This window comes from Ostrea edulis, chromosome 5, assembly GCF_947568905.1.
Source record: "Ostrea edulis chromosome 5, xbOstEdul1.1, whole genome shotgun sequence".
Lineage (NCBI taxonomy): Eukaryota > Metazoa > Mollusca > Bivalvia > Ostreida > Ostreidae > Ostrea > Ostrea edulis.
The window spans coordinates 19,457,446-19,468,900 of NC_079168.1; the positions used below are offsets into that span (position 1 = coordinate 19,457,446).

At 34.9% G+C, this 11,455-nt stretch overlaps 1 protein-coding gene across 5 annotated transcripts in view; it reads left to right on the forward strand.

The window, feature by feature from the left end:
• The window catches only part of LOC125649845 (semaphorin-1A-like), a 36,141-nt gene extending 24,943 nt beyond the window's left edge, over window positions 1-11,198 (forward strand). For 3 of the 5 annotated variants that reach the window (XM_056166881.1, XM_048877660.2, XM_048877662.2), the window contains 11 exons: window positions 489-608; window positions 1,354-1,442; window positions 1,974-2,115; window positions 2,597-2,963; window positions 3,917-3,999; window positions 4,829-5,039; window positions 6,519-6,587; window positions 6,795-6,841; window positions 7,106-7,258; window positions 7,555-7,668; window positions 8,872-11,198. In XM_056166881.1, coding sequence (XP_056022856.1) covers window positions 489-608; window positions 1,354-1,442; window positions 1,974-2,115; window positions 2,597-2,963; window positions 3,917-3,999; window positions 4,829-5,039; window positions 6,519-6,587; window positions 6,795-6,841; window positions 7,106-7,258; window positions 7,555-7,668; window positions 8,872-9,260 — 1,784 coding nt within the window. In that variant the 3' untranslated portion in view covers window positions 9,261-11,198. The remainder of the gene's footprint in view (window positions 1-488; window positions 609-1,353; window positions 1,443-1,973; window positions 2,116-2,596; window positions 2,964-3,916; window positions 4,000-4,828; window positions 5,040-6,518; window positions 6,588-6,794; window positions 6,842-7,105; window positions 7,259-7,554; window positions 7,669-8,871) is intronic. The other 2 variants (XM_048877661.2, XM_048877663.2) reach the window with 2 other exon arrangements.
• The last annotated feature ends 257 nt before the right edge of the window (window positions 11,199-11,455 follow it).

Genomic DNA, 11,455 nt, shown 5'->3' on the forward strand with positions numbered 1-11,455 from the left:
TATGTATTCGATAAAATTGGAAATGATTTAGGGTAATGGAAATGTTCTGTCACCAATGGACCACCCCCAGAAATGGCTTTAAACCAAAATGTCTGGCCAGTTGTAAAAAAGTCAGCAAACCTAGAGTATGGCTGACAAGAGCCTTCATCAAAAACTGCCTACACAAGGTCACAAAACATGGCTTCTTAATGGTTTAATATGCTGGTCTGAAGCAAAAGGAAATGGAAGATTAGACTGTGAGAGCTTGCTTGCACAGTGGCAGAACTGCAATAATCCATGCTTTGCTGGGTTTAATAGAGTCGATGCTGAGTCTGGAAGAACATGCAGACCTAGTCTTTGTTCTAGATAAGCTTGATTATCACCACCTTTAGGCTGTCCAAGCAAACAGAACCCTTGAACTTTCAGAAATGTTTTGGCGTTCTGTAATTTACCAGACAGACATCCAATCATGGATTAATCAGTTTATCTTATTTTGTGTTTTTTTGCAGATGGCAAGCTGTTTTCCGCTACTGTGTCCGATTTTTCTGAGCGTGACCCTTTGATATTCAGTACCAAGTATGGTTCCTCTGGTCTCAGGACTGAACAACATGATTCGAAATGGCTGAATGGTACTTTAATTATTTTAACACATTATAAATTACATTTGAATTGCCAAATTCTATATTTTTACTAACCAAAGTGTGCTCATGTAGTGTCTTTTACACCAGTGTACTAGTATTCAAATCAGTTTTGGAAATAAGGAAGACAGAGATAGATATAAAGTTCTAAAATAATTTTTTGTGTGCAAGTAATACGACTCTTGCTGGTTCAGGTGAACCTTTCTGCGTTTCATCTGTGTTTAGGAAGTTGACCCATTTAGCTTTTGTTGTGCAGACTGTTGTATTTCTTGAATGAGATGCTTGAGAGATTTTGTAAAGAATTATTTTCCTGTAAATAAAGTTTTCATTTACAATGGTCAACAGCCCCTGTTAAAGGAGTGTTTTATCAAAACATCTAGAATATTTCAACATTATACGGCATTACATTGCAAAACATATGGTTTTTTTATGGGTTTTTTAAAATTTCATTTTGGATGTTTTACATTCTAAAAATAAAGTAAAATTCTCAAAATCATATGTTTCTAGGACAGAATTAGGTTTCATAATTCGGTAGGTTTTTTTTTGTACCCAGTAACACCAAACGTACAGAGAAAGTAGAGAGCGTTATTTATGACTAGATGAGGTTGATAACTTTGACATGATATTACTTTACTAAACCCTTCTGTATTGATATGAAAATGATGTGGATTAACAAATTCTGATATGTACATTGATAGTAATCAAGCCTTTAATGCTCCAATTCATTGACTTCCAGATCCAAACTTTGTTGGTTCCTTTGACATTAAAGATAAAATCTACTTCTTCTTTCGCGAGACTGCAGTGGAACACATCAACTGTGGAAAGGTAATTCATTGTAATTTTGATATATTAAGGCACCCCGAAATTCATTGTATCCCATGTTACTCATTGTCCCCAAATGCAGCCTTTTGTCAGCTCATTTATCATGGCTAGTGTCACGCAGTGTCCATCCTTCAAACAATACTGGACATCTTTTGGTCAATCCCTAGCCGAGACCATTGCTCTTCAGTGCCCGACTTCTGCCCCCTTACCTGGTTACAAATTAACCTGTACCGATGGTGATGAAGCTGCTAAAGATGACATTTTGTACCGTACTGCACACTGTCAGAAAATAAAATGCCCAAAAATTATGCATTCATGAAACTTGTGATGAGCATGCAAAGTTCATTTATAAACATCATGGCAACAATGTATATGAGGGAAAACATGACAAATTGCTTTAGGGGTGCATTTGGGGTTATGGTTGTTTATTGGGGCAAATATGGTACATGTTCAAATTTACTTGAAATGTGGACTTGTTTATGAATATAATTTACACATTTTTCTAAGAAGTTCATTAACTTTGTTTTCTTACAGACAGTGTTTTCGAGAGTAGCCAGAATATGTAAAAACGACAGAGGTGGTCAAATTATGATGAAAAGCATATGGACCTCATTCTTTAAGGCCAGATTGAATTGCAGTATACCTGGGGATTATCCTTACTACCTGGATGAAATTCGTAAGTGTCAAATTAGAAAGAAAAAAAAAATTTGGAGCAGGCCCAGAACGGTGATAAACAAGGAACATTTTTACCTGGCTACGATGTGACAATTTGAAAACAATTAGAACTGTTCTTTAATGTTTGTTTTTACTATCGGATAATACCCAAATAAAAATATAAATGATGCAGAATTCCAGAGAAATTACTAGGTTTTCACCCTATGGATTGTTCCTGGTGTAATAAAGCTGTCTTAGGTCTGAACACAATACCTTTGTAGAACTCTTACATCTAGACAGTTATTACTCTCTCCTCGGGAAGAATATTTTTTTGTGGTGACTGTAATGGAACTTCTTATGTAACACTCTCTCGCAAGAAGTTTAATACCTGTCAGGGATGCTTTTCATCGAAGTGAAGAGTATTAGGTAATGGACTTGAAGTGTGCATACCTCTATCGAACCCAGGGAAGAGCACTTTTATATTTTACATGTTTCCATTGCAGAATCTACGTCAGAAATGGGTCAAGGAAACTACATGTCGACAGACAGAAGTGATAACAGGACAGATATGCTATATGCTGTATTTCGTACCCCTGAAAATAGCATACAGGGCTCTGCAGTGTGTGCCTTCAAATTATCTGATATCGAAAAAACATTTATGGGAAAGTTCAAAGGACAAGAGTCAACATATCATAATTGGCTCCCCGTGTCGCATCCCAATCCCGACAGGACCCAACATCCCAGCACCTGTGTCAACGACTCCTACCAAATCTCGGAGCCAATGCTGAATTTTATCAAATCACATACCCTTATGGATGGGGCTGTACCCAGTGCTGGCGGGAGCCCTATCATTGTTCTACCTACTTTTAAGTAAGAATCCAAGACAAATTTAAGTTAGAAATCAAGTTAGATACACACAATAAAAAAAAAATCACAATTCTGTGAAGAAGTTAAAGTTTTGTACAATAGAACTCCGTTTCAACTTTTATATATCGATGTGAGTAATAATAACCGCCTACAGGTTAATCAACTTCATCATGAGAGAGAACTATAAATCCTCTCCCAAAAAGAGAAAATAGAGTAAAAAAAACACTCAGTATTATAGTGCTTTATAGTAATGGATTGTTTGGTGAAAAAGTCAATATACAGGGTTAATTGATATTTATCATAAAGTGATAAATTGTCAGAAATTAGGTGTTCCCATGATGGATCATTCAGTATTTCTGTCTCCGTAGAATTAGGCTAACTTCTCAATCAGTTGAAAGTTTAGTAACAGGTTTATTTTATGGCCCCATTTTCTGTAAATGTAAATCTGTAAGCAGTGTCTCCCAGTAACATTAGTTTGATTGATAGCTAAAGTGTCATAATTCACAAAACTGGTAGACATCAAATAGAAATTTATACACGTGTTTAGTCTTTTGGTTGTAGTATTGTAGACACGAGGATATTCAGAGACACACTAGTAGCTTATTTATAGGAAGAATCGGAAGTGTTGTTGTCTCTGTCAGACTGAGACAGACAACAGTCAAGTCTGATTTCTATCTCTCTGAATGTAAGCTTTGTGTAAAAATTATATATACGGCCAATTTATCTGCAAGATATATCAAACAGAAATATCTTATCATTTCTTGAGATTTTCTGGAACTCCCTCAGCGATATCTTTGTGGTGTCTTCTTAACATATCTTAAGTAGTAAAAGTGTTCACATCAAATCTAAATATCAAAACACAGCACACGAGAAATAAAACGGCTATCTTATCATGCCAGGTGCTTGGTTGTGTTTTTTGTGCAGCTTTCTTATTGATGTTCATATTTCTACTTCAGAGGCAGAATGACCCAGATCGCAGTTGACTGGCAGGTTCATGCTGGCGACGGCAGATATTATGATGTCATTTTCGTTGGAACTGGTGAGTTTCATTTACAAAGTTTCCAACTAAAATGCTTTATCACATAGAGCTAAAAGTATTTTAGGATTTTCAATCATGGTAAATTTCTTTTGCACTAATGCATGTGGGGTAAAACTTTTGACAGAAAATGTGTTATAAATTCCCCATGACATAACAGCTTAAGTGTGTGTAAACATAACCCTTGTCTATCATCCTCAAAAAAGCAGAGCTTACAAAAGATGATTTGTGAGATCATAAAAATTACTGGAGTTTTTTGAAAGCCTTGGTTGATTTACATATCATTTTTGGGATCCTAAAAGCCCAGTTTTGTTTGCGGGCCTCCTTAGTACCAGTTATTGGCCAAGATAAGGACCCCGTGTATTTGCGACTGGGGGTCTGGGGAGACATAATTGTACCTCTGGCTGTCTGCTGTCTCCTTGTACCACTTTGTGGAGGCTGTAAAGTAGAAAATAATGACTGCCATTTCAAAATCTTTTTGAATAAGTAAATGCATTTGGTTAAACACTGGTGCCCCTTTCTATTGAAGTTGGCCAGGGAATCCTTCAATTATCGTTGATTTAAAAAGATTTAAATATCTAATGATGGATCAGTTAGGCAATTATATTTATGAAAGGCAAATTATTGCATCACAGTGGAACAAAATATTGTTTGGGTTCATAAATCGTATAAACTAGACTTCATAAAGCTTTCATTTAGGCTACCTATTTTTACGGGAAAATATTGAGAAAGTTTATGATTTCTTAACACGGAAGAAATCCACAATTCATTTGACATACTTATCATGTATATATCATTTCAAAAGAATTAAAGGATGTCTTTTTCTCAACAGATGATGGTCGAGTCCTCAAGGTCATCAACAAAGGTCGAGGGTCAAATGTTGAGACTGTAGTGATTGAGAACCTCCAGGTGTTCCCAGAAGAGTATGTGGTCACTGGACTAAAGATTTACAGGGCAAATGGAAAAGAGAAACTGATTGTTGTTTCTAAGGAGAAAGTCATCTCAGTTCCTCTGCATCAGTGTGAGCATCAGGACTCTTGCAGGTATGACAGTACTTCTAAAAACCCACTACTGTGGTATGCTGTACATGATATAACATTACGCTAGACACTGACTGGCTCAAGAGGACAAAGGAGGGGTCAACAACGGAGGGGTCAAGTGAACCTGGCCTTTTTTCTTTTCACACAAACATGAAAAACAAGAACATGATCCTTCTACAAAAAAGAATGTTAATCAGTCAGTCAGAGCTGTCATAAAGGAGTGCACATACAGAGATAATTCACCCACTTATAAGTCAAGAATTTGTGAAAAGTAGAGCCTGGTTAGAATATTCAGTTTTAAATACCGCTGCCATCCAGTCTGAAAGACAAAAATGTGTTATCAGTGCTGGGGGTAGTGGTCTGCACGGGAACTTAAAAGAGCTGCTACTCTGCCCATGTTTTACTGCCACTAATATACCTGAGAAACCTAGGTCTAGTATTTTAAATCATACATAGTTTCTAGGACTAGGAGAAGTCCAGTCCTTAATTATTTTTTTTATATCAAAGCTTTGTCTTTATAGTGTTTCGCATCCATGCCTAATTAATATTAAACCTCAGAGTTAGCAGGAAACAATTCAACAGACAGCTTGATAATGTCTTTATTTGACAAGGTGCACTGAGTGTAATGATCTGACATTTATAAAACAGTGACTGAGCTAAGGTAGATATGTTTGTTATCCGCGACACGGACCTGTTTAATAATTCTACAGGGGGGGAAACGTACTGCACATGACCATAGCCAACAGAAACCCTTGGTTTTCACCAAAAGCAGCAGAGCGTATTAGACACAGGTCTTCAATTACTAAGATTTTAAAGATCTGCAAGATTACATATTAGGATATCTTTTTGGAACATCATAGAGATGTCTTCATTCCAGTTTGGACATTGCCGTTTCATTGCCCTTTAAGTAGTGTGGAATGCAGTAGGTCTAGTAATGGGATATTTTTTTTTTCTTTATGGGTGGTGGACAAACACAAGAGGATGAGGCTTTATGTGTATTCAGTATGCCATGATTTTTATCACCTCCGTCAGCCATCCATACATCAATGTTGAATTAGACCACATATTTCATGACAAAGCATAGTATTAGTTTAGAAAACATGGAACAATAATTACTGTGAAAGATTCTTCTACCCCCGTTTTATGCATTTTGAACATGAAATCAGATTCTTCTTGACACTTTTTGTATTATAGTTATTGGCTGCAAATTTTTACCTCATTTTCATACAAAAAGTTCAATATTGAAATAATGCTTCTCAAATTATTAAGTTTATGTTAATTTTATGATTCCTTGACGATGTAGTTTGACAATAGAAAGTTTGCATTTCAATGAGATCATACTGTAAAGAGTCATTATGGGTATGCAAGACTTCGACACTTTCCCATCTTCATGTAGTCATAAAAAAAATTTCTCTGAAAAATTCAATGAGAACATTTCTATTCTAAAGTATTTCTAAAATTTAATTTGTTTTTGATTTTTAGGTCATGTGTCAGACTCCAAGATCCCTACTGTTCATGGGTGGATGACAAATGTGCGGCTAGTGATCGAGGGTAAGCAGCAAAATGACAAATAAAAATGAAAAGACCCAGTAGTACAGTAGCAGCATTATTAATTATTCATTTGTTGTAAAGGAAGAAGAAAGGCATAAGTCATTTGATTAACCCAGTTAAGCTGTGATGAATGTCAAACAATGACATAAGGTGTGATAGAATCCAATCAAAGTTGTAAATAAAAGGTTTTGTTCATTTTTTGTTTAGGTTACAAAGCATTTTAACTGGTAAACATGCTGGCTGTGGACCTGAAGGTATGTCAAAAGTTTTGCATGGTCAATTTTTCTGTTTTCTATTTCATTTTTTCCTTCAAATTAACGGATTCCTGAAGTTGGCATTTTAAAGAAATTTGCTAAATCAGTTGTGCAACTGATGAAAGTTTTTTTACCTGCTAGTCTCACCAAATTTCTTTCTTTTGTTTTTCTCTGCCAGTTGATTTGTTTACATAATATACCTTTGGTTTTATAGTTGGTGTTTTGTTATGATTTTTTTGTTTATTTCAATCCCAATTTTATTAGAAAAATCCACATTATCCCCGCCAACCACATCAAAACCCAAAGAAATCGCCACTGAGAAACCTCAGTGTGATTGTCAGTGCCCCAAGAACAATGAAAATAATCTCTCAGGAGGCCCACCTACGAAAATGCCGGATCCACCAGCTCCATTGGATGGTTAGTGTCTGCCTGACCTGCATATATTCACTATATATATAAATAGTATTAGATGTGTCAACTGTCATGAAATTAAATTGCTTTCTATCCACTATGTGTAGATAGAATATAATTGTAGACCAAAATTAATTACCCAATATATAACTAATACAATATGCAAGTTTGAAGGCACACAAACTAACTGGATAGCAGATTATAACATAATGCACACCTAAGAGATATGTATTTAATCCACAAATATTTTATGACGTACAATTACAAGATGTAAACAGACGAAACTTTTTATTCTACTGTAGAGGATGAAATAGGTAACGATCTTCCTGATCGCAGCCTCACGGATAGAAAATCCAAGTTGGAAAAATTCGAAATTAGGCAAAGGTTGGGCGTGAACAACCAGAATAAAGATTCTGGTAAGCTGTCATCATATCATGCGGTGCAGTTCACCAAAGTCATGAACCGACATTGTACTTAACCAGCATCTACATGTTTTGCCATCCATAGGGGAAAATATTATCAACACTGGGATCACTCGACTTCATTTTCATATTTAACCAATCACATTGTTTGCATGGTTGCATTTTGTTTTGTTTTTTCCTCGAGTTTGTTACTAAAATATTTTGCATGTTGTCTTGTTTTGTCTAGTCTTCTGACTAATCCAATGTTGCTAGATTTGCCTATTAACCGTTTGGTGATGGTAATTTTGGGAACAAACATTTATGTTGGCCCAATATATGTATTCGTAGTGCATTCTTGCTCAACAGAAATCCTTACATGCATTAATTGACTGTCACTGCTGAACAGATTCAGCCAAACATCTTACGATATCTGGACAATTTCATCATATCTGTCACTATCAGAATGTCAGATAAACAAACCTTGACGTATGTAAAGATGGCCGAGTCAGGGTAAAAAAACAGATCTCCCTGTTCTTCTATGGCCAGTCTCTCCATCTGTAAATCATTGTTACAATCTCTACAGGGAGATATTATTTCATCTGTAGACACAACAGTAATTGGGATAAATGTACACATTTCACAAAGTGGAAGAGAAAATGAGAAGAAAAGCACAATAAAATTCAAATTCCAGCGACTTTTTTTTTTTTTGAAAACGGAGCAATATACGATTTGAACAGGATACTTTTGAAGTGACTTAAACACAACTAAACCTGTTTGAAGTGACTTAAACACAACTAAACCTGTTTGAAGTGACTTAAACACAACTAAACCTGTTTTTTGTGGATATTTTGTGTGTTAGATACTGGTGGTGTGGGAGGAAAGGAATGCTGTCAGCAGTCATTGTAATCCTATGTGCTGAAATCATCATGTTATAGTGTCCAATCGTACTAGTTCCATGTCATATTGTCTAATCGCATCAGATCATATCATTATTATATAAGCATCATGTCAAATGTAACGTTAATATATTCAATGCAACTAATTTATTGCAAATTTATAGCATGGATATTTGTTTCATAAATCAATCAAGAAAATTTATTTTCACATTTAATATGGTATTATTCCATGTTCATAACTTCTTTTTTAATGAAAGGCTTTGGAAGATATTTATGATATTATCATGACTTTTTGGTAAGCATTTTTTCCCTTTGTTTACAGAAGTGAAGAAAGCAACAGCTCAGGAAGTCAGGAGTTCCTCAGAATCCTCGTTATCTGTTGCAGAAACTGCCATCGCTATCGTAGTTTCCATCGTTCTGTCCTCTATATTGTCTTTCCTGGCCGGATACTGGGTCAGGTCCTGTCGAAGTGAACCACAGGAGAACCAGCTCACAAATGAAGAAATATATGGTTCCTTACAGAAAAATCATAACAAACTAAAAGACAATGAGCCACGCTATGTGAATCATGCTCAACTCGAGCGGAACAATTCTCAGAAGCAACTCAATCTCATAGTGACAAATATTCAAAAGGGCTCGAATTTACCAAATGGGAGTGCATTACAAAAGCCAGTTTTGAACATTCCTGTGCCTGATAAAACCTATGTATAGTTAGAGAATGGTCAATAGAATTGTGTTTTCATTGTTGCACACATAGTGGCTGTGATAATGTGATGACCAAAGCCAACCCAAGGCAGAACTCCCTGCCCCAGACCAAAATGAGGCTTGGCCTATTTCATGGTCTTCATAAAGAATGAAAGACTTGAAAGCCACTAGCAGAATTAGCTAGCAGATGGCTTGCAAAGACATTCCATGAACTGTAGGAAACCCTACTTAATTTATACTGCCAAATATGTAAAAACATTTTGTGATAGTGCTACAGTGTATACAGTGTATATATTTTGTAAATTGCGTTTATTATAACTGAAGAAAAAATAATTCAGTATAAATGTAGTAACTATTTGGCAATATTATTTATTGTCAAATTTAGATGACAGATTTCACTGGTGCTTGATACTTACTGTAAGGGCAACATTTATGGTACCTAGAACAAAAAAAGGAGTGTTCACTTGGCATTCACATTTTACCTGTGTGTGTGATCACAGGCTGGAACGTTTGCATTCATTTTTGCCCAGACAGAGGTCCAAAATCAGGGCTGGATTCTTGAGGAAGGACCGGAAAAAGAATTTGAAATAGGGCTTTTTTGGTGGTCAGTTTTTGATGTGACCTGGCGTGCTCTTAATATTGTAATGATGTTTTAAGAACAACGAATCAAAAAATGATGATAGATTTCTGTGTTCAGACTAATTAACAGGAAGGTACTCAGTGCTTATTGAATGACACCGAACCAGCCACTGAAGGGTTGAACTTTTTTATGTAAATTGTAATCATGATGATCTCATTTTTATAGGCCAGTGTAATCTAGTGGTGACCTGCAGCAGGGGGGATATGTGTGTTTGAAAAAGAAAACTTTACTCTTAATACAGGTTAAACTGTTAAAATTAAGCAACAGCATTTGATTTCTATGTATAAATTCCATCCTCATTTGTATTGTTCCATTTGACTTTCGATTTAAAAGATACGGGAATTTTTTTAAATGAATGGTCAACCACTGGAGTTTAGCACTGCCCTACATAATACTTTTATTAGTTAAGAAATCAGTATTCCTATGTTATGTACATCAATGTGTATACGTGTCACAATGTATGTGTCACAATGCATTTACCCTCACCCCCACATCGTGTGACTTTCAGCTTGTCAATCTGTAACGGTCAAATGTTAAACACATTTTTCGATAACTATTATTTTATGTTTTTATCACTGTTGTATTGAATTATTATTCTACACATATAATTCATTATGTTAAATTTATTATTTTTATATGATAGAAAACTTTTATTATATTATATAATAAGTTGGAAGTTTTATTGTACAAATAGAATTAATTTTTTATTTTCAAAAATGTTTTTATAACAGAGGTTATATTCATTCAGATTGCAAGAATTCTGAATTAGCCAAAAACATTTAACAAAACAGATATAACAGAATCAGATTAGAAAATGAAAGTTAATACTTGGGCTTTAATAACAAAGATATACACACTGAAAGGCTTTATCTTCTGGTCAGTTGGAGAAAGGTTGTATCCACAAGTAGTTTTAGTTGATAAAGGTGCATCTCTGCTTTCAGTGAGTGCAGTCCCCACTTATATATATATATATGTACAAGTACACGTTAGAGAGCTTATATTTTTGGAATATTTTACATAGTATTACTTAATGTAATCTCCTTCAGAGGTACAATCTTTTTCAACTGATCACAAGAGAATTATGTATAGGCTTTATTGTAACAGATCAAAGCTGTTTGATATGTGCAGTATGTTTGTAAATATTGATTACTCCACACAGACTAATTAAGATTTTTGTTATCTTACCACTGCTGTGTGAAATGAAATGAAATATATCAAAGTTATGCTCATATACATATGTATATAAATACATTTTTAAAACATGAAAAAAAAGATTATATAAAAATAAAATAATGTGAATGAAATTAACAATCTTTGTTATTTTTAACTTTTATTTCAATGCTTTTACTTGCTATCAATTAATGATCTGCCAAGGAGATTAAAAAGACACCAGGAATTATATATGTTGGTGATTATCGACTTTAAGACAATTCTGGTGGTCTTGGTAAAGAATTCTGTGTCTAAGGATGACCTTGATGGAACCACTTGAGAAGCACTGCAATCAAATCTCTGTCATCAGACATTACATAATGACACTATTTGCAAAGTAAACTAATTTGCT